At 44.9% G+C, this 23,698-nt stretch overlaps 1 protein-coding gene across 3 annotated transcripts; it reads right to left on the bottom strand.

Moving 5' to 3' along the window:
- Positions 1-863: 863 nt before the first annotated feature.
- Positions 864-23,548, bottom strand: ptpn20 (protein tyrosine phosphatase non-receptor type 20). 3 transcript variants are annotated; one of them, XM_084020548.1, is made up of 47 exons: positions 23,410-23,548; positions 21,130-21,277; positions 20,808-20,971; positions 20,002-20,067; positions 19,731-19,910; positions 19,524-19,599; positions 19,007-19,087; positions 18,724-18,799; positions 18,367-18,520; positions 18,071-18,142; positions 17,685-17,859; positions 17,330-17,465; positions 17,110-17,248; positions 16,853-17,005; positions 16,566-16,751; positions 16,315-16,477; positions 15,963-16,221; positions 15,799-15,881; positions 15,358-15,435; positions 15,140-15,247; positions 14,896-15,012; positions 14,611-14,819; positions 14,352-14,453; positions 14,072-14,165; positions 13,540-13,625; positions 12,915-13,086; positions 12,171-12,382; positions 11,565-11,663; positions 10,979-11,472; positions 10,111-10,744; positions 9,758-9,928; positions 9,467-9,641; positions 9,091-9,301; positions 8,970-9,007; positions 8,622-8,708; positions 7,852-7,913; positions 7,334-7,495; positions 7,001-7,250; positions 6,610-6,716; positions 6,344-6,426; positions 5,806-5,939; positions 5,569-5,717; positions 5,318-5,408; positions 3,870-4,204; positions 3,560-3,775; positions 3,066-3,128; positions 864-2,975 (listed from the first exon to the last, which is right to left on the bottom strand). In XM_084020548.1, exons 2-47 carry the CDS (start codon positions 21,251-21,253, stop codon positions 2,865-2,867), a joined length of 7,137 nt encoding a protein of 2,378 aa, XP_083876674.1. In that variant the 5' UTR covers positions 21,254-21,277; positions 23,410-23,548; the 3' UTR covers positions 864-2,864. The 3 variants fall into 3 exon arrangements, with proteins under 3 accessions (XP_083876674.1, XP_083876676.1, XP_083876675.1); XM_084020550.1 differs by lacking the exons at positions 864-2,975; positions 3,066-3,128; positions 3,560-3,775; ... (1 more) ...; positions 5,318-5,408; positions 6,344-6,426 and having other exon boundaries at positions 5,596-5,717; XM_084020549.1 differs by lacking the exons at positions 864-2,975; positions 3,066-3,128; positions 3,560-3,775; ... (1 more) ...; positions 5,318-5,408; positions 5,569-5,717 and having other exon boundaries at positions 5,912-6,038.
- Between the last annotated feature and the right edge of the window lie 150 nt (positions 23,549-23,698).

The following is a 23,698-nucleotide window of genomic DNA, read 5'->3' as shown; positions in this document are numbered from 1 at the left end:
GGAAACAGACGTGTGCCTGTGTTACACCGTGAGCCCAGCAGAGAGGATTTACTGAGAGCATGTGAGCTCATTTCTACACCTTTCTCAAGCCTTTAAATCACACTCTGACTGAACAGCCTTCTGTTGATGACTTTACCGTCAACTCTCTTCCCATCTCTCTACATCCTGCTACGTTGTCAGACCCTGGACTCTACTCGACATAATCCTGGTCCTTGCCATGATTCCTCTAATGCTGTTTTTCAGTCATCACCCTCCCTACTTTTCAATATCACCCCGAATCAGTAATTCTTCCCTCGTCTTGTGACGAAGAAATTTAAAGGGCAACCGCTTAATAAAATGACAGAACCGTAAATGGGAACGGGCCTTGAATATCCGGTTTGCTGTTGTCCTTCCATAACTTATAGCAATAACATGGCCTGAGTTAGGAAGCGAGGAGAAAGGGGAGGGAGGGAGGTGGGTGATTGGGGCCCGTCGTCGTAGAGATAGTGCCCAAGGGCAGAGAAAGAGAGGGAGGGAGTAGAGAAAAGGCGAGGGAGTAAATCTGCACCATGGCTTCCCCCAGCATCGGGTTTATGTGTGAGCGGAGCGTGCAGTGTGTTTCCAGGGGTTTCCATGCTGTCACAAAGACCCCTGTGAGACCAGCTTATTTACCCTGCAGTAAAACCCGAGAGGGAGTATACCCTGCAGTAAAAGTGGAGAGGGGGCTCAGTGGAATTAGATTTAGGGCCGCCTCCGGCTCTCTGTTCTGTGACCGCCGTCGGGGAAAACCCTGCTCTTGTTCCGTAGCTCAAGTTGAGTTATGTTGTGTTCGGAGTCGGGGGGGGGGGGTAAAATGTGTGTATAACGTGCAAACAAGTTTTCAGAACAGTTTTTAATTAAAGAGAGAGGTATTACATTGTTCTCAGTTATTGGTTACATAGTGGCTGGTACAGTGACAAGAGAGTCATTTTTAGCATAAATAAGCAGTTGTGCCAGTAAGGGTTATTACATTTCACAATGCTACTGCGTAAGCACTTGCTTGGCTGTACAAGATGCATTTTCACAGATGAATGCAAAAATGTGCTTTTTGTCCTTTCAGGAATAATTCTTTTTTTTTTCCCCCCCCAAAGATCTGTGGGAGAGAAACAAAATGAATAGGATCTCAACGAGAACATGAACTTGCACATAACAGAGGGGTTACCTAGGGAACCAACCGACCAGCATTTATGAAAAGATGTTGCATACACAGTACAGAGGCTGATGGCTCTGCGTAGCCATCCTCATGGCGAAGGTACAGTACTGCATGTGTCCTATCAACATGCTCCAAACAGCTCGGGAGATGTTTTCAGATACGACGTCGACATTCTGACCTCTCCTCCTTAACGGAGAGTATTGCTTTGTTACATTCCACATTTTGATCATGTTCAAGTCATTCAACCAAACTCCAGGCTCAGACTTCTGTACTTAAAGAGTCTGCATGCATTAAGAGAGCTGGTGTGTGTGTGCATGTGTGTGTGTGTGTGTGATAGCAGCTAAAAGAACAAAGCTTACAAGCAGTTGCATCCAAAGGTCGAGGTTCAAACCAGCAGCTATAAATCCTCTGTGACTTGGAGATGCAGCTCTGTTGCTTTCTTTGTACATCATATACAGCTAAAGTGGCAAAATGGGAAGTTTGTAAACCTCATAATGTTTTTATTTTTGTTTTTTTTTGCATTTTTTGGCTGAGTTTGTATTAAAATAGCTATGGTATACAGATAAAGGATGTTGTCACATAACAAATTACACATAAAAGCTCAGCAACTAACCACTAACTGTTGAAATCAGTTCTGTACATTCCACAAAAACTCTGAATATTTAGTGTTGATGCCAAATTTTAGTAAAAGGGTGAATTGAAAATTCATCCGAAAAATGTGTTAAGTTGAACCATTCTTTATCTGTATCAAGATTATGTTGTGATTATGTGTTGTGTTTTGTATAAAATGGGCCCACAAAAAAAAAAAAAAAAAAAAAAAAAAATTGACAGACGATGTGCTTCTAAGTAACAATCGAACTGAAAGGTGAGATGTAATCCTCCTCTGGTTTGGATCAACCAAACATCCACCTCAGACCACAAACAGACTGAAAGCTGCACATTCAATCTAGCCACCACCGGGTGCTCTCAAATCAGTTTCTCGCTCTCCGCCCCCCGACCCCTCGGGGTCAGCGTGGAGCAAGCGGTGTGAGTCATTCCAAGGCACTTGATTCTTTTCATTTCCGTTGACGATGAACTGAAAAATCAATAGTGTTCTTTTGCTAATGCCCTTTCCTCAAGGGTACAAATGCACTTAATGAAATGATGACACAATGCTTAATCAAATGCTACTCATCAAGGTTACAAACAGATACTCCTTTGGTATGATGATGATCTTATGTGCACTTTGATGACATTTGTAATATTACTGCCAGATAAAAGATATGAATATTACCAGATTTTGAATTCCATGCAGTGTGACGGTTAAAAATTGATGCAATTTGCAAATGAATGGACATTAATAAGGAAGAAAATGAATGAAGAGAAAAAATAATTGAGGTACATTCAGATAGTGACACAAAATTAAAAAAAAAAAAAAAAAGATGCTAAAGACAGAAGGCAAATCACTAAGCCTGAAAAGGCAAAACAACCTCAGTGATCTAAATTAAATTGACATAATCACAGCATGGAGTCATTGTCATTGTAACTAAACAACAGGCCTCCTCAACACAAAGTATCAAAACAGAGAAGAAGTACAGGTTTCATATTATAGCTAGCTAAATGATCTACAGCCAAAGGAAAAGGTATCACCAGCTGTGATGGAGCACACGTGGTTGCTCATACAGTCTGTGCTTTACAGGTGAACTGGAAACATTCAAACTACGTTGTGGTCTCGGGGACTTTCTGGTTGCCAATCGTTGCCGTGAAGCTGTAAAATGCCCTGTAAGACCTCCAACCAGACTTTGTAGCAGAAGAAGTACTGTTCCTGAAACGAGAGAGACAATGGGCACTTCTAGCTTTTGGTAACAAACTTTTTTTTTTAAAAGCTTGAACTTTTAACTCTGTTAGTACCTACCTTGGTTTGAATCATCCCATGCCGCTGAAGTCTCATCTCTTTTACGACGTCACTCACGTTGATCTGAGGAGAGAGAGACAGAAACAGAACTCGTCTATGGATAAAGTTTATTTCTAATATTAATAATGAATGAACCAGCAGCAACCTCCAAGTCTGAAAAGCAGAACCAATGTGGAAGTGCCTTAAACTTGCATTCTTTCTAATGGCCACTGGGGGGTGACTATTCTGGTTGCAGACTCTACTTCTCACTTGATTCATTACCACAGCTAACATTGTAAACTTGAGTTAATGGTTTCAACAGCTAGTCTAGTTAATATTAACATTTTGGTCGATGTTTCCATCCTCTGAGGACCATGAATGTTTGTATAAAATGTCATAGCATGTAACCCTGGACCAAAGTGTTGGACTGTCTAAGCCATGCCACTAGCATTGCTAAAAATACAAAAAAAAAAGGAATTGTAAACTAATAAGTAAAGAAAAATGGCTGCACTTACAGGCAAATCGTTCTCAATGAGGCTGAGGATAACGTCGGTGCAGATGAGAACTCCCGTGCGTCCGATGCCGGCGCTGCAGTGTACAGTGACTGGTCCCTCGTGGTGCCCCGCTCTCAGGTAGCGGATGAAGCGGACCAGCTGCTCGGAGCTTTTCGGCACTCCGTGGTCGGGCCAGTGTGTGAACTTCAGGTGACGGACAAAATGTGTCTCACCGGTCTGGAATAACAGCACGTTTGAGAATAGTCCCCCCTTCTAGAAGGACTTCAAAGCTAAGGGTATAATATGCGGGTGTCCCTCACTAAGCTCTTACCTCTGTCTCTACCATGCGGATGACCTTAATGTGAAAGTACTCCAGGTACTGTTGGTTCTCCAGGTGGAGCTGGTACCTGCCGGTGTCCAGGGGCACGCCCAGCCTCTCTGGCCAGTACTTGTGACATTTGATCCTTCCCCGTTCTACTTCCTGGGTCATCATGGCAATGACGTCAGATTTATTTTCCCAGATCATCTGCCAGAAGGCCGGCACTGTGGAAGGCAGAGGGCCCTGGCAGGAGATGTAAAAGAACTGTTCTTTGCCAACTTGCATGCGGATGTAGCTGGCGTTGATGTAGTCCTGGTTGTCACCGATGGAAACACGGGTTTCGTCGTCTGTGCGGGGAAAAAGAAGGAGGAAAAGAAGCCCTCTGAGTGTGTGTGTTGTTTTGAATGTGAGCATGCATCACTGCATCAATTGATAATTGGAATAAACTGATTACACCTCCAGCAGCATCCTCCCTCAAACAGAACAGACGGACATGCCTTAGGGTTTCTCAATGTTTGGTGAATCCATTCATTTCCTTGCCACAAACAAGAAACACTCCTACCTTGTTGTTTTGCCAAAAGCAAGGCATTTAAGTGTACAGTAAATAAAGGCAAGTAAACAGCTCTGGGGTCTGAAGTGGGGCTCAACAAACCAGCGCTGTTAAGGAGTTTGTTGGTGATGAGAGGGGTGATAGACCGAAGGCAATTAGGAATGTTTTTCTGGGTTGGTACTCCACCTCCTGCTTTTGAGGTCAAAAAAGGCACAGACTGGAAAAAAAAAGGTTTTCTAAGTAAAAAATGTAAAGGCTACAGGCAATGGATCAGATTGGTGAATAACATGCCCCCTTTTTTTCTGGCTCTTTTACACAAACAGCTTCTGTAACAGGCGGCAAGCAACAAAACATTGAGGTGAGGTGGCGTTCCACTGGGGGGGATCTATCCTTTTCATCACGCTCATTCATTCATGATTACCATTTCATCCCACCGCACACACACACACACACACACACACACACACACACACACACACACACACACACACACACACACACACACACACACACACACACACACACTCCACCCCCCCTGTTTTATCCTTTCTCTCTGTCCCATATAATTACAAGGTTGGTAACAAATGACATCATCTTCATCATCACATACTTGGCTGACTCCGAGGAAATTATAAGTGCAGCACCCATGAATTATTGATAATAATGAAAGAAATTGTTTGCAGACAAGTGTTGTAAACAGACATCTCCCCTCGCTTCTGTTAAGAGCTTAGGACTTAAACTGAGCGTCTCAGGAAAGTGCTAACAAACAGGCTCTCCTATAAATGCCAAGTCTGTGAGTCTCCAGCTTTTACAAGCTTCAGCTCACCAATAAAGCATCCAACATAAAGTCAAGTGAAGGGGTTGGAACAAATGGAGAAAGTAAAAAAAAATTAAGACCAGAAGAACTTACAGGGTAGGATGTCTCTGTAGCGGTTCTTGTCTCGGTTCTCGGGGGCCTTTCCCACTAGACAGTTGTCAGAGGGCTTCAGATGCTCCAACGCCTGTAATGTGCACAATGTAAAAAACGAAAATGTAAGTGGCATATATGTGTGTATATATATATATATATATATGGGAAAAGGTTAAATGGCAAATTAACTGTTAAACGTGTACTTCAACCTTCGTTTTACACTGATCGGTAAATACATAGTACATGCTCACCATGAACTCTTTGACCAGTTCCTGCTGGTCCACTTGATGCTGCAGAATCTGGATGAGAGCTTTCACCCTTGTACCTGAGTACTGGCTGGTCCTAGCAGGGCTAATGAGAGCTAAACGGGCCAGTTCCTCCTCCGACACTATGGGTGGGCCTGAGGACAAGAGGACAAGAGTTGCTAGTACAGAACAGACAACAATTTCCACTCTGACACTTCAGCACAAGAGTAGAGGAATAGACACCTGTCTGGGGGGAGGATTTTTCCAGATCGGTGGCGTCAAATACATCATCTTCTTCTTCGGTGCTCCAGCCGTCTGACTGTTTTTTCCGGATATCTTTGCAGGACTGGTCCAAAAGTTTGCTCACAAGTCGTTTCCTGGGGGAGTCAGGGGTGAGACCAGACCATTTTTACTCTTCGGTAGGAGGGGATGAAATCATGCAAGGCCTGAGCTTCCTTTCCCTGCGACTTTTCCACCTAAAATACAGTATAGACAAGATGCTAAAATATCTTTTTGTCATACTTTTTGTTAGTACTATACACTTCCTAACTGCTACACAATGTTTTTGTTTGTTTTTCGAGATTCACAGCCCATAAGCAACAGCATTTATCCCAGAATTGTTCTTTATGTATTGCTCTCTGTTGCCTCCTTGTGGTTAGCAGTGGAACTTCAATGAAACAAAAGAAGAAGCAGAATAAGGAGGAGGAGGAGGAGGAGGAGGAGGAGGGGGGCGAGAAATAAGTAGACAATAAAAGAGGAGAGTAGTTTGGGAAGTTACTACCTGTCAGAAGCTCCATGCAACATGTCAGTGACATTGAGGGATGGGCAGCAAGCTTGATGAGAAGGGGAGCTGTTACAGCTCTCCTGTTCCACAGACAAGCAGCCAGAGGAGGCAGCAGACAGAGGGGGGGGGGGCAAGATGTTAGTAGTACATGTTAGTAAAGAGGTAAGGAGGGGTGTGATTTAAGTCCAACATAAGATTACATCATAATTACTATACCATAGTTCATGTACTTGTGTATGTATGCTTGTTCGTGCGCTTGTTACCTGCGTGATCGCAGTGTCATCTGTTACAATGGTCAGTCGGCGTGGTGGAGGAGGTGGTGAGGTGACAATCAAACCAGCCTCATTGACCACAGGGTCTGCAGTCGCCTCTGAGACAATGATAGTGGGATACAATACATTTGCAATATGCACATGTAAAGCATTTGAATGCATTTAAAAGACGCAACATATGTGTTTACAGTGTGTTTTACGTGACTAAAAACACAGTTTTTTTCAGTGGATCTTATTATTAAGTATGAGTATACAGATCTTTTTTTGTTTTTTGATTTATCCAGATCAAAACCTAAATATGAACTGTTACGTCAAGTCTTTAGGCTTTATTTCAGCACTATTATGCTTAAATAAAAGGAAAGACAGTTGTCAGAGATGTTACCTGGGGGCCTCTCAACTGGCTTATTCAGCATGACGTCAGGTGAGGAACTGCTATCCGGACTGGACACAGGAGCCGGCTGCTCGGCTAAAATAGCTTCAGCCTGAGCGGACATGTTGAGCGGCGGAGGTGACTCGGAGTAGGTCAGGGGCAGGATGTCTCTGCAGATGGTGAGCTGCACACTTCCCTCAGCTTTACGCAGGATATCTACCACCTTACTGTGGCTCAGCCCGGACACAATCACACCGTTCACCTACAATTACACATAGTGAGGATCAGGGTTTTCCCGCAATAGGAGGGAAATAGAACAGTCAAGGTGTATGATGGGTCGTTAACCTCCAATAGAATGTCCCCCACTCTCAGCCGGCCGTCCTGCTCAGCTACTCCACCAGAGCAGATTTCTTTCACTCGGAGCATGCTGCCATTGGTTCCCCCAATCAAAGCGAAGCCCAGGCCTCCTCCATCTGGTTTTGTGAACTCCACTTGCATGATGCAACTCTGTAAGAAACGGAGGCGAAAGTAAATGAGGAATCTGTCACTGTATTTGTAGAAGTACTGTATGTTCTGCAGAAAGGCCATTCTGTTGTTAACACATGAATTGGGTGTAAAGAAAGCCTAACACACACACACACACACACACACACACACACACACACACACACACACACACACACACACACACACACACACACACACACACACACACACACACACACACACACACGGACAGCGACACCCCCAGCAGAGAATGCATTCGTACACGGTCACACAATAGACTCATGTTACAGTGGGTGTTAAAGAAAAAGAGAGGATGAGCTTCTGGACAAAGATAAATAATATGTTTGGAAACTTACATCGTGTTCTTGTGAGAGAGAGAGACATCGGACATTTCCAGCGATCCTACGCACATCTTCAGCTGAAAAACAATGAAAAGAGTGGATCAATGAATCAGCAGTACGAGCTTAATGAGGGGAGACGTCGGGCGTTCGGCCAGTAGCTAACAATGGAACATCCCCCTCTACCAATTTCCATCGATGCAACTATTTGCAGCCAATTAAATTTACATAACAGACACATAGAAAAAAAAACAACACACACCAACCTCCCACCTCTTTGGCCATTTTGAAAGAGAAGTGTTGATAGGTACGTCTCTTCTATGACAGGTGAACAAGGCTGGTCTTTGTAGACTGACCCTCTCCACTGTCCCTCACCGCTGCATGCACCGTCACCCGGCAACAGAGCTACCTGCCCCTGTAGACCACTGTCTGTATGGCACTGTGTGTGTGTGTGTGTGTGTGTGTGTGTGTGATGGCTACAGCCCCGCAGTCCAATACACCAGTGGAGGCCCTGAGCCTTGCTAATTATTAATCCTGCTGTGAGAGCCCAGGATCTGTCTGTCACCATCCAGATCAAACACACACACACACACACACACACACACAGACACACACACACACACACACACACACACACACACACACACACACACACACACACACACACACACACACACACACACACACACAGGTGCAAAGAAAAGCACCAAGCTCCGGCTTCACGCAGACAAAGCAGCAACAAGCAAAAGGGTGAAAGGGAAGCAGGAATGGTGCTGATAAAAACTCACCATCTTCAGTGGGAGAAACTCTCTCTGGAGAGGCTGGCTCTTCAAAACGAGCAAAGAACTTCCTGTCCTTTTTCCAGTCAAACAGGCCTTCAAAAGAAAAACGTGTACAGAAATGTTTTACCATATACTGTATAAGGAAACAATTATTTTGAAAAAGCCAGTAACAACGTGCCTTCCCAGAACTCTGAACACTTTCTGCTAATGATTGAACTAAAATGATCATTGCTCAGCTGAGCACAAACATATCTGGTTCCTAGGCAATCAATCAGATAACAACCAAACTATTCTGTTTATGTGTCCTTAGTCCAATCAGGTGAAACCATGCGATAAATCTTCCGAAGCCCTTACCATTCCACTTAGCCCTGGGGGGCAGCGGCTGGTCTTCTCTGCAACACAAACAGTATAGAGTCAAGAAATGCAAAACAAACCTCCTTCAGCGTGCGTCTCTCCAGCCTTTGAGGGCACTTACCTAATGATCTTCAGTTTGACTTTACGAGGGGCGATCTCACAGGCTTTGACCGCATCCTCCAGGGTCATTCCCAGGGTGCATCTGCCACAGATGTAGAGGATCTTGTCATTGGGCTGGACGCTGCCCTCCTCGCTGGCGGGGGAGCCTGGCACCACCTGCAGACAGTAGATGCCCTGCCATTTGCTGCCAATGCCTCCTGTCAGCTTTATACCTGGAGAGGGCACACACACACACACACACACACACACACACACACACACACACACACACACACACACACACACACACACACACACACACACATACACACATATTAGACACAATCAAACAATACTGGTGATGTACCTGTGTTTTGGAAGGAGGTGCAGCGGCCCACCCAGCTGTCCTGAGGCGGTCTTGTAGAGAACTATATCAGGCAGGCTGTCACATGAGGGAGCAACCACCAGATTGGTAACAGCCCTCCCCAAAGTCATACTCAGTCTTCTTGGAGATGACCTGAGAATCGTCATGGCGACATCATCCGCGACGCTGGTAACATCATGCCCATTTACCTGGAAACAAACGACAGAGAAGGACTTGCTTGCAGTCACCTTGAGCAGCACCTATACTCTAAATAAATCAAAAATATACTTTTTAAATATGCAGAAATGTGTGTGTTGGCGCGTACTGTGATGAGCCTGTCTCCTGCCCTGAGGCGTCCATCTGCCCTGGCTGGGTTGTCCAGTATTTCCTGTATGTAGTAGCAGTTGTCCAGCTTGCTGCGAGTGATGGTGAAACCAAAGCTTCCACTCCTGGACTTGGTCAGAACCACCGTCAGCTCAAACTCTTTGACCAATCCCTGACAGGCAAACAACAATGACAGATCATCTATTTAATATTTACATTTTCATGTAGCCAAATAACCAGCTAACTTCAATTCACCCAAAGTCTGAATCTATCCAAATGTATGGAAGTACATTTTAAATGTGTTCATGTATTCTACTTGCAGACAAATCTACTAGGGTAAAGTGAGCCAAGAACCTTTCGTCGACTCTCTTCCTCATCCTCGTCATCCTCTTCATCATAATCATCATTGTATTGCCTTTCTTTCTTCTCCGGTTCGTCCCTCAGCTGTGTGTGGCTCTGGGCTGGAGGGAGCAGCGTTGTGGGGGGCAGCGTCGGGGCAGGTGGGCTGGCAACGCGAGGCACCGAGGGGCCGACCTGAGCTGTGATGGGGACCAACGGGGTCGCAGGAGGCTGGGGCGGGGCCGCCACGGGCCTACTGTTCTTGGAGATGGCTTTGCAGTGACTTGGAAGAAGCCCCTGCTGGATTGGGTGGTGCTTAGCTTTCGGTGGCTGGGTCGTGAGGGGTTGGGATAGGTGGGCCAGAGAGCAAGTGGTCGGGGTGTCGGAGGAGAGGCCGTGGGGCAAACGCGTGGTGGCGGGGAGGTGAGGGCCGAGGCTCGGATTCTGGAAAATGGAGGAGCTGTTGGAGGTTTGAGAGTGGAGGCCTGTGAGGTTGGTTGCTGGAGGGTGAGTGGCCAGACTGGAGGGAAGGCTGTTGGGAGGCTCTAGTATGGAGCTGATGGTCAGGTACTCCTCATCTGCCATGATAGTCAGTCCATTTCCCATCAGGCAGTAGGTCACACTTCCATCTGCTTCCTCTCGGACTCCACTGCAGAGAAACAGACAGTTTATAGGTATATCATATTACTTTCAATGTTTCTTTCCTAAACGTGGGACTTAAATCTTATTATTCTTCATCAATTCATCATTGCTTTTTTTTTAAAGGATGTGCATGCATGCATTGTAACTGTACACATTTTGATTCTATTTTGCTGTTGTTAAAGAGAGGAATCATTCATACAAACATTTGAATTATTGTGCAATAACAGTTGTGATACATTACCTGGCATAAACGTTGGAACCAGTCTTAGGACAGACATCCATAAGCATCACAGTTGAGCTCGTTGTCGTGGCAACCTCCTCTTCCCCGTCCTTGTTCTCCTTCTTTGCTTTGACTTCCCGCTGTTCCTCTGCTTTCCTCGTGGTCGGCTGTAACTCGGGTGAGACAGGTGATGCTGGGGAGGTGGGGGAAGCTGGCGAGACAGGTGACGGAGGTGATGTGGGTGAGGTGGGCGACGGGGGTGAGCGAGGACGGGACGGGGGAGTCTGGTTGGCCTGCGCTTTGCGGTCCAGGCTCTCCTGGGTCTTCGGGAGTGCTGGAGCTGGTGGAGGATCTGGGCTTTTCGCTGCTTCGTTGGTCAGATCTTCTTCGTAGGTGGGCGCTTGCTTCTGAGCACGTATTTTGTAATCATATTGAAACTTGAGGAGCTGGCTGTAGTCCTCTCCTAGACGGATGTCCAGGGAGCGAGATCGCACCTCACGGAAGAGTGCAGGACTCTACAGAGTCAGACATGAGGAAAGACGGCCTGTCAGTAATACAGTTTTTCTCCTATAAATGTGTGTGTACTTGCGTGTGTGTGTACGCTCACCAGTGTGTTGTCATCTACATCATACAGCACTCCAGGACCCGGTCGGCAGACCAGCAGGTGGACTTCAGACGGAGCGCCACGTAGCAGGAACAAAACCCTCTGAAACAATACATGCAGGGACGTTTGGGTACAGCTGGACTCAAAATGTGCACTTTTGAATTGTTCTATGTGTGAATTGCAACTGGCTGGCAACACAAAAGATTAAATGACACATCACACACTGTGACACAGCCAGCTTGCTATTTTGGGTGCTACGGGATTAAAGGATTAGTGGACCAATGACGTGGCTGAGATCTTAAGAAAGAGCAGGGCCACTAGTACTGTTCTTGACCTCACCAGCCCATTCACAATTATTCATCTACAGACAACATCACCCAGTGCTGCCAATAGTGAATACAATTTCGGACTATTTAGGCTGTATTTAGCAGCTTATAGCATATTAGGCTATTTACATTGTGCACCCATTTTTTGTCAATGTCGTAAAAAAGATGAAAAGAAACTGCAACCACAAAAAAACCACTTAAATACAACAAACAAGCTCGATTTCTGAATGTGGAAATGGACTAGCTTCATAATGTTATTATTTTAACAGGATTAATTATATACCTGGTAAGAGAGGTCCTTCACAGGCTCTTTGTTGACGGACAAAATGACGTCCCCCTCGCGCAGCAGGCCACTCTCTAGGGCCGGTTGCCCCGGGAACAGGCGCTTGATGCGGACGACGCTGCCGCGGTCGGGCCCCGAGCGCAGCTGTGATATGTTGAAGCTGAAGCCGAGGCCAGACAAACTCTTCTTCAGCACCACTTGGTGCGTGTTTTCTAGGAATGAGAGGAGACGGAGGGGGGATCTCTGAGCATTAATGTGTGTTGTGTAATCTTTAATCAGGGGGCTGCGATTTGGTACATTGCGATAGAAAGAACATGTTTATAAATCTCCCCGGCACGCATGGCACCCTGCGAGAGGTATTTATTTATCTCTGATGACAAGATTTGAACAAGCAGACAATCCCTTTTTTTTTGGTTGACATTATGTCTCACATCTCTGTCAGGAAAGGAGGCTTTGCAGCGATGAGGAACTGTCCCTTTAACTAAGCTCGGGCAGTGAACGGGCAGCTTCAAGGTTTCTGTGCATGCTGTCCCGGGGGACTGAGGGAGCGTCAGCCCTGGATGACTCTGACAGCAACCACAATGTAGCTGTCAGATGGCTCACAGTCACCTCTGGGCCATGTGTGTGTGTGTGGGTGTGTGTGTGTGTGTGTGTGTGTGTGTGTGTGTGTGTGTGTGTTGTCGATTTGTTCTCCCTGTTTTCCCTCCCGTGTGAGCGTGTGTGCCCCTTCCTCTCGCCTCTCACCATCAGTCACAAAGCTGTAGTCCTTGGCTCGACCACTCAAGGTCGTTTCCATGGAGACTTCAGTCCTGGGGGGCTGTGTATGTGATGAACTGTGGGCCAGGGGGGGGCAGGGTGAGTCAGGTCTGGGCTCCAAAACTATTGTGGGTTCCCTTTCCAACAGGAGGTTCACCACCTATGGGAACAGATATACATACAACCCCTTTATGTTCAGTAGATATATATACTTCAACCAGCACCACCATTGTGTGTACAGAACATATTGTACAGTATCACCCAGCTTTGTGCTTTTTTTGGGTGGTGATTCATAGCTTTGAATGGAGTGAAATGCAAAAGGCTGAAGGGTTGAAGGATCCAACAATTTCATGCAACTTAATGATAAAAAAAACCCAAAAGAGAGTTGTCTGATCCATCACCTCTTAATGGTTCAGTCAAGTTTTATGATTTAGCCAAGATTAGGTAACTAAAACTACTTCATTATGGTTAGGAAAGCATACTAAACATAAACAAATGTTGTTTTCTGGAGAGTACTGTCATATTGTATTGATATTAATGCAATTATACCAGCAAAAGAGAGTGTGTGTGTGTGTGTGTGTGTGTGTGTGTGTGTGTGTGTGTGTGTGTATACCTCCCCAGTCCTCTTCAGGCATTCCACAGCTTGATGGTGAGTCACGCCCCTCAGGTTGGACCCATCAACCTCCAGCAGTCTGTCACCTGTCATATGCACGAACACAAATCTCATCATCATTAGCAACATCAATACATAAACGGTTTGAGTGTGTGTGTGTGTGTGTGTGTGTGTGTGTGTGTGTGTGTGGGTGGTTGATGGTCATGTCAACACATGTAAAAGTCATTCTTGCTCACTGAAGCATGAACCAAGCAAACAAACTCATATTCGTACAGTGTTTTGGCCTTTCATGTTACAGAGCCTGGTTCTATCCACATTCAGGAAGTTCAAATTTTGTCTAGGGAAGTTGACAATGAGGACACTAGTGAAAGAAAACCTCCACAGACAAGAAAATGCAAACACATGACAATGGCTTTTGCGACTTTGACCCTTAACCAGAAATTAAGTGAGCATTCGACACATAATGAAACCTTTCATCAAAACTTTTGGCTGCCAACTGATCGCATAACGAAATGACAAATACAAAGATTACCGATCTGAATACGCCCGTCCTGCTCTGCAGCACCTCCAACCACGAGACTCTTGATGTAGATTCCCCCATATTGCACATTGGTGTTTATTCCTCCCTTTTGGCAGAAAGGGAGAAGTAATTATTCAATGTCTCCAGCCTCAACAGTAGAAACATACACTGCCTCAGCGAAAAAGGGATCCAAGTTAATGTGCATCGTCACTGGTTACCTATATATTGCAGGACTGTTGTATGAGTTTTATAAGAGAAACGCTGTATAATAAAATGGAAACAATTCACTCACAGCAACACTGATGCCAAGACTTCCAACGCTTTTCCTCAGCTCCACCGTAAACCGCTCCCCAGCTTTCATACTTAAGATAGAGGGAGACCTGGAAAACACGTCCTGGAAAAAAACACACACAAAAAAACACACAAAAGAGGAACAGAAAAAGTTTTAGATTGAGAGCAGAATAAACGAAGAGTGTAATTTCAGCACACAGAGTTTTATCACATTTCTTCAGAGCTTTGCCTCCATGGAAACAAGGTTAGTCATCTCTAACCTGGGCGTCATGTATTCGCACAACAGGAATGTGAAGCCTCCTGCTCTGCTTTGGGGTGGCCATGTTGGACAGAGTGATGGCCTCCTCCAGCTCCTCCATGACGGGACGGTACTCTATGCCACTCAGTGTGGTCTGTGATCCGAAGCCCCTCTCCAACGCCAAGCCAAGAGTACTTTGACTCAAGGAACTCCTACGGTCTCTCAGAGACTCTGATAGGGAACACATATAAGTATCAGTACACATATAAGCTGTATTAACTATAGAGTGATCTTAGAGTGGTCTTACGTTTCGGCTGGGACACAATGAGCTCCACCTCGTCAGGGCTGCTCTGTAAGATGGCAGCGGCGTCACTGAATGTCACTCCTTCCAAACTGGTCTTATTTAGGGAGATGAGACGTCCACCTGATTATTAAAAAAATCCTCGTTATGGGTTGTGACATGCACAATTTTGTCTCTTGCCGTGTTATGTTGCATGTAAAGTTGCAAGCCAGTGTCTTTGTTTCCGGTTCCCTTTGTTGGCGCTCCGTACCAGGTTTGATTCGTCCATCTTTGTCCGCAGGCCCATCAGGCACAATGGAGGCGATGAAGATCCCAAGGTCAAGTTTGCCTGTATTGTCCTCGCCCACTATGACAAAGCCTGAAACAGGACCAGAGAGGACGAAGACAAAAGTGTCCTGTTAAACCATCAGGTACGTGGTACTCCGCTCATTAACTTTGCATCGCGTTAAACAGCCGCCTTGAACTCACCGAAGCCCAGTTTGGGATCTTTCTTCAGGGTCACACAGACTATCTCTCTCTCTGGTGGGGTCCTGGTGGGGGTATCAACTGCAAAACACGTGTTTTAAATGGGCCAGTGTATAATTCATTTATCTGTTTTAAATACCCAGGGGGCCAGGTCAAGAGCCTAGCAGAAGGTTGGCTCACATAAACAAACAAATTCACACCCATGGGTCATTTATTAAGTGATCTAATCTGCAAATATTAACATACAGATGGGTGACGAATTAAAGAAAAAGCTTCCATAAAACAAACGCAGATGCAGCATATGAAAATGTAAACCATATTTGCTCAACCCAACTAAACACCTGACTTCTATGCCAAGGATTAAAGTAAACTAAAGATGCTTAAAGATGTTGATTTTCCCTTAGATTCATCACCCCTCTGTATGCATTCACGAAACATATTCACCTCGTATGGAGGAGGAGGAGACGTCAGAGTCCTGCTTCTGTAGTGAGACGCTGGACATGATTCTGGGAATCGGCTCTGAAGTGCTGCAACACACGTGCACAGTTGCATTACATAGCTGTTTCCTTAAAGTTGGAGATTCTGTACGTTATATCATAGAGAGCTACCTCCAACACTGTCGCTCTTTCGGGTCTCCTGTTTCAGTGAGCTCCTTGTTCAGCTCTCTGCTCATCTCCCTCCTCATCTCCCTCTGCTGGCGCAGCCGGGCCTCCAGCCTCTCAGTCAGGTTGTCGCAGGACTTGGAGAGGGAGTCTGGCTGACCAGGTGTCAGACCTACGTGGTTCAACATGCCCTCTGAGCAGGAGATCCGCTTCAGGTTCAGGTTGCGACTCCGGTAGACAGACATGTACTTATCCATGTTTTCATCTGGAGGAAAACAGACGTCTTATTTTATTCTTAACCTTTGTGAGAGAAGGTCGAAAAAAACAATGAATTCCACATGCAGTCAGAGTTGCCCACCTGGTATCATGGTGTGGTTAAGTTGTCGTGACGTCATCTCGCTATGAAACTTGTGCTGCGCTGAGCAGAGGTTCAACAGGTACTGTGCTATTTTTGAGCTTTCTGTTACAAAAGTGTGCTTTTTCCCGCTGGGCCCGCCACACTCGATGATCAGTTTACGCCGCTGAAAGACAGTTTACGTCACCACACATCTACTTTGAGCATTGTAATAAAAATGTACTATCTGAATGTAATGCCGCTTGTTTTCTTACCCCGGTGGCTATGGTGTCCGTCTCCCTCCAGAGGAAGCGTCTGGTGACGGTCCGGAGGTGATTCTTCATCTCGTACACAATGATTCCTTTGGAACAGACTCCCAAAACCAACTCTCCCACCACCGGCCTTTTCTCTCTCCCCACACGGTGGAACATAACACCATACTCTGGTAACTGCTGGGCGATCTGAGAAGTACATACTTCTATTTTACATGCTTTCAATTTAAAATAGTAGCCGTAGATGAATTAACGTAATCATTTAGTGTATGGACTGGTAGTCTGGATACCTTTAGGTACTCTATTTCTGCCTCTTCCGGCAGTATCTGGCTATGTCTTGCATGTAGTCTTGGCAACTCTTCCTTGACATTGGGCAGTGCCAGCTTCTCGAGCATCCTCATGGACACATAATGTTCTGGCTGGTAGTAATTCTTACCATACAGCTAAAAAGACACACAAAAGTGCACTCCTATAACACACACTGAAAGATGATGGTGGTATTTAGAGACATAAGGTGAACATTTTTCTTTTTTTTTGTCCTCTGTACCTCGGGCATGTAATCCCCAAACTCAGCCTGCAGCGCAAGAGCAGCCAGAAACAAGCCCGTCTCCTCATTACAGTAAAGCCGGTCCTCCAGGAGATCCCGACGTAGCTGTAAGTAGTACTGGTGACGAGTCAGTCTGTGCCTAGGAGACAGCAAATAAAAGGTTCAATACAAAGTATTCAACTATGCAGTAGTATCAGTAAAACACCAGTGCTGTACTTACAAAATGAAGGACATGTCATCGACAAAAAATTTGACTCGAAGAAACACCAAAAAGGAGGATATCTGCCCTTTTTTCCAACTGTCAGGCGCAATTTTGGAGATTTTTGTTTCATGGTCCAAGAAGAAATATTCATCATCTGCAAAATGATAAAAAATAGCATCTTATGAAGTGACCAAAACAACATGACAGGCATTATAAATAAACAAGTCCCCCCTTCATGCCAACAGTGAGGGAACAATATCACAAGTATGGTTCTGGATTTCTTGAAATGCATTTCCATATTGAATGTTGTAATGTGATGTACAGCCAGTGCTGTCCTGATAGGTTAGGCCCTCGTATAATATGTCACTCTTACCATCTATAAAGGCAAGACCAAAGTAGAAGTGTTCCACCAAGTTTGCGTGAGCCACCACCATGTCAAACACATCTCTCGCTTTCGACTTAATGTCACAGCGAACCACCACGTACTGTCCGGTCGGCAGCACCACGGTCACCTCCCGCTGAGACGAACACGAACGGCCCTTTCTGGACTGTGGCGGACACGTACAAACACACACACACACACACACACACACACACAAACACACACACACACATATTTGGACATAACAAAAAAAAATGACACACTGACATGCACATAAATTTACAAATACTGTACATGCAATAATGCAAACAGACAGGATGCAAGAAAAGACAAATAGGGTGAATATACATTGATATTGATCGTATGATTAAATTTACCACAATAGATCCTGGAAGCTCGAGAATAATATGTTGTTCATCTGGCATTCTGATGAATTCGGGACCCAAAGACTGAGAAAACAAGCATTCATAATAATACAAATATTAAGCAACAAACACAGAGGCTTATACTTCTTTCAGTGATGTTAGAATTCAATTTGAGAGTTCACTGTCATTCTCGATACGTTGCAGCATCCCGATGACACTGTGGAAAAAGCTGCTTACTCTTTTATGTTCTCCAAAAACATCTTCTGTCACTGAACAAGCTCTTAAATAATAATAACCCCCGATCTTACCTTGGCTTTCTTCTGGCTCAGGCTGAGCGAGGACTCGCTGAAGGTGATGGAAGGACTGTGAGACCTGGCTGATGTCTTGGGAGAGATGTCGTGGTGGGGGCTCCTACCAACCCAACTGCAGTTGCTGTCCCTGTGACGGACCCCACGAGGGAGACTGAGAGGAGCGAGGGAGAGAGGGGTGGGGTAGGACGGATTGTGTAATAGTTATTGCAGACAAGTTGGAAAAGTCAAACTCAAATGTCATGTCAGCTTAAAGTCACTTCAGACAATGAAGGAGTGCAAGCGGATGGGTTTGTTTATGTTTTTCCACAAACAGCATTAGTGATGTGTGTTTGTATCCATGCATATCGTACGTACCGCTCTAAAGAGGATTGGTACAACGGTGTGGGAGAGCTCCTTGGTCTTTGTCTCCAAGATCTCTGAGGTAAACTCCCTAGAAAACAGCCATAAAACGAGCATGCATTGACATGCATGGTGAAAACCTTACTGCTGGAACACACATCCAAGAAGGGTTAGTGTTAGTTAAAGGATTACGTCTGCACACCAGAGTTAGGGATTTAGTTAAGTGGATGCAAGACAAATGAATTTGACAGTAGTCAGTGAGAATCCCCTCTTTATGTCATTTTGCTCTTTCCCGTACCTGACTTTGAGTCAGAGTCCGTCGAGTATCGCCTCCCTTCGCCACTGCCTTCGCTGAAGTCTGACAGCGGCCCTCTCTTCCCTGTGTGAAAGATGACAGCAATGTTTGCTTCCCGTCTGCCTCGGTGCTCCCAGGAGACAGTGACATGTCTGGAGAGGTTAGCGAGGGGTTTAGCTCGCAAGCACCCACACTCTTCTATCTGATTATTGGCTCTCGCAGCAGCCTAATCCGGGGCTTGCTTTATAGGTTAAGATTTTAATCCTGATCACCGGTACGCTGTCTTGAGTCAAAAGAGCAACTACTTTATGTAAATATGCAGGGTCAGAAGTAAAATAGCAGAAGAGCTGAAGAGGCTAAAACTCCCACAGACACAAATCTGTGTTTGAGAACAGTACAGTTAAATCGTGTCCAGTTGTGCTTATGCTCAGCAACATTTCTTCTCCACTCTTATGTGATGCTCTGGATGTAACTTGTATTTAAAAACTGATTTTATAAGGACTCCAGCATGCAAGCTCACCATGAAGTCTCTCCCTGATCATCTGGCTCCTCCCACTCAAAGGGACGTGACTGTCTGGCAGAGAGCCGTGGTCCATCTGGAGGCAAAGAAACCACTCGTGTTCACCATCACTTTCACTTACTCACGATGCAGATTATGCTTTTATATTCTGACACATACACAATGGCCCGTAGATGAGCAGAACATGCCGTCGATATGGAGACTCACTGATTCATGAAAAACCTCCTCCACCAGTTGTCTGATGACTTTGGCGGGCGGCGGCAGGACGGTGGCTTTGTGCTGAGATTCGCAGGCTTCCAGGATGGAGTTGAGGTTCACCCTGCGGTGGGCCAGCTCCTCACACATGCTGAGCAGGAGGCTGTTTAGATGGTCACTCAACTGGACCGGCTGTGGAGTGGAGTTCATATATTTATGGCATTATATATATATGGTACTGGATTAAAAAAGCGACAGCTTTGAATCACCTGTGTTCACCCACCTGATTTTGAGGTAGGTGAAAATCAACTGACCAGTAGAGTGTCATACCTAGTGAATACACCAGCATCTGTGCAACAAAATTAATTTGTTAATGACGAGACATATTGCTATACATACCATCTGATTCTAAGATAAAACCATGTTTGTCTTACATAAATGTATTTGTGCAAAATGATGTTAATTATGTTTTGTTTTTCGACAAACATATATTATATGCAGCTCTCACCATAATTAAAACCCTAAGCTGAGCATCAATCATCATCATTACAAATATAATATTATGATTATTACTATTATGAAAGACAACATTCATAATGTGACTGTTAATCTACAAAGTGTCTGAAAAATCATAGACAAATAATAATATAAGCATGATAAGTGAAAGGCAACAACGGTTGTGGTTTCTATAAATAACACAATAAATGTTTGATCTAAATGTCATCTTTCAAACAGAAATACTTGACTATCTATGGGTTATATAAATAATTATGAATAGGACATATTGTGAATATGTGTGTGTGTGAGAGAAGCACACAAATATTTTATAACCCAATAAAACTATTCTAATTATCATTTCAGGGCAGTGGTTACTTTGCTCAGCCACTAGATGGCGAGCTTACACCTCAGTCGTCCTTCAACTCCTGACATCCAGAGCTTTGATCAGAGGAAATGACAGCTACTGATACCCTCCCCCTCCCCCTCCCTCCCCCAATACGAACTGATACTGTTAAGTGTTTGACAAGTCTGCCGTCGACTTCCACGTGAGCTGTTAGGAACGGAGGAAGGGATGATGATGAATGCACTGACCCTCTCCATGGCAGGTTTGGTTGAGCTGGCACGGCCCTGCAGCATCTCTGGAGCAGTGAAGGTGGATGCCTCATCTGATAGGCCACAATTCTTAAACGCTAAGGTACCAGTGGCTGATAGCAGCAAGGAGGTGGGACTTATGATATAACACATATTGTTCTGACCTGAAAAAAAAAAGGGAGCAAGTCGTTAATGGATGTGATGCTGCTGATACAGGTCTAAATGCTGCAAGACATATTCAAATGTGTACAGTGCAATAACATAAAGGTGTGGTTATAGTATGAAGACACTGGGGTGGGTGGGGGGTATTTAAAGGCATTACCCTTATAAGAGACATCCACTAAAGACTCTGCAGTGCCCAGCAGCAGGGACCAGACCTCCTCCTCCAGCAGAGGTCCTCCTCGTGCCTCCAGTACTTCAGCTAAAGTAACAAATGTGCTGCTCATCCTGCACACATTCCAAGCACACACCTGAGGATGTACGCACATAAGAGTACACGTAAGACACACGCACAAACACAAAACAACACTTATTACAGGCTTTCTTTAAGGCCACATTCTGAAGAGAGGTTTAATTTTGCTCTCTGATGTGTATACACATCTAATATCTACAGCTGGAGCTTATTTATATTTCAATACATATAAAAACTATGTTAATGCTGTATCAGTTAATACACTTTGCTGGGTGTCAAGCTTCTTCTTCTCTTCATCACCTTCATTTCCACTCCACTTGTCCCTCTGTGAGGATATAACTGGCGTTGAGCCTGTCAGAGACAGTTATTAGAGATGGTTCTGAGAAAAAGGACCATTCTTTGAACTGGACACTGATTAGATTATCTTCCTCCATTAGTCCCGCTGCCTCCCGCGCTCTCTCCTCCCATTTTCTAATAGGCTTTCTTCTGACCAGAGAGCAGTTCTGACGGAGCTGTGCTTCTGGCACCAAAGAAACTGTGTCATGGTGTCATGCTATTTTTTGTTTGTTACATGCTGGCTATTACCATGGTAATATACCATTGAGAATCTATGTAAAATACATATAATTAAGACTACATTTTATATGTAATCCTTTATTTTAGTTTCAGTCAAATTGAATTTATATTAACACATTAAACGAGGGAGATAAATTAAAACAGAATCGATGACACAACGATTGAATGTTGCTGTGAATCTGTGCAGATCAAAACAACCAATTAGACTTGAAATAAAAATTCAGTTTGGCGATTACAGTTAAAACTATCATGAACATTTTGAATCCTTATCACTTGTTTTTTATTGTGACTGCCTGTTCCTGTGACACAGCAGGCTCACCAAATACGAAGCAACATGTACCGATGATGCAAACCAACCCAATTACTTTAGGCCTGATTATCCTGCACTCAGAGTGAATTTATCTTCTACTTGTGACACCCAGGTTGTCGACTGAACACGGGGAGAGTTGAACAACAATAAGTGACTAAAGACAAAAACACCAATGCAACTGTGAGGTTATGAGGTTTCCTGAAAATGCACAAGGTCTCCTAAATCATTAACTTATCATTATATTGGTGAGGAATGCAAAATACTCCTACAATAGCCCTGCAAGCTAGTCTCTGTGATGCACAGGCCCGTAGGAGAAAGTAGGAAGCCAGCCAGGTGCGCCCACCCGTCCACTCTGGAGCAAAACTTTTACAGCTGCACCCCCTCAAAGTGGCCTGTCTACAGGTGTTGTGAGGCCCTAACCTGCTGCAGGGACCAACACAGAAAGGTTGCTAGTTATATGAAGACACTGTCATGTTGCTGGATTCCTGGAGGGAGAAAAACCTAAAAGCAACTGTTCCGTGCCTATGACAACATGGCTTTTACCTAAACTGACCTCCCCTGCCCTCTCTCATCATTAACATCCAACTTTCACATCCTATTACAGCATCTGCACCCCCTTTAAAACGTGATAATCAAGGTTCAATGATAGAGCATAAAGACGATCTAGCATATCTAGAAGCAACTCTTTTTAGTATCTAATGTTGCCACAGTTTTTGTTTTTCTCCTGGGTGTAAAAGCATCTCTATTCATGATGTCAGAGCATGCCGTGTAAGTAAAGAACCAGTCAACACCTCGTCTTATTATCCTGTTACACACAGACCAACTTAGTGAGCCATTAAGCAGACAGCCACACGGAGTAGACACAGACAGGAGACTGGACTGCAGCCTTTGGTATTTGGGATAACTCTTCGTGATCTATAGGTCTCTTTACAACCTTCTCCCTCACTCCACTACAAAGTGACAATACATTCCCACGTCCATCTACCATGACATGCATAATGTGATGGTGTGGACGTTTAAGCTGCTGTCCACAGTCCAGCTTGTGTGACCACGGCGTATAAGCAGCCTCTAAGAAACAACACTAAGATGAGGCAGGCCTGAATATGAAGGCTGCATTCCTCTTAAAGGTAACTATCATTACAGTCATGTGACTGTCACTTCTCACCTGACATCTCAGAACAAATGTATCCAAACATGAAGACACACACACACACACACACACACACACACACACACACACACACACACACACACAGCATTACAGGGAGGCGGAAGATGATGGAGCTCGGTGGTAGAGACCTTACCTGATACCATATGTAACCTATGTGTCTGATCCTCTGTGTTTGTCTTCAGTGCTCCCACCACGGATCCGAGAGAATCCTCGCGATCATCCCAGCACCGCCGCTCCGACGTCCCCTCGGTAAAGGTTGCTCCGCTCTGGCAGGTAACTCCTCGGCGACATTAACGAGACATGGTGCCCCCCCGTTCATTTGCTCTATGACCACCGGCAAACCACGCTCGGGGATCAGAAACTTTTGGACTGTAATTGGGGCTATTCTTAGCGTCTCGCCTTTAAACACTTAATTGGATTAG

This window comes from Eutrigla gurnardus (genome assembly GCF_963514095.1).
Source record: "Eutrigla gurnardus genome assembly, chromosome: 11".
Taxonomy (NCBI): domain Eukaryota; kingdom Metazoa; phylum Chordata; class Actinopteri; order Perciformes; family Triglidae; genus Eutrigla; species Eutrigla gurnardus.
This window is presented reverse-complemented; position numbering and strand designations above follow the sequence as displayed.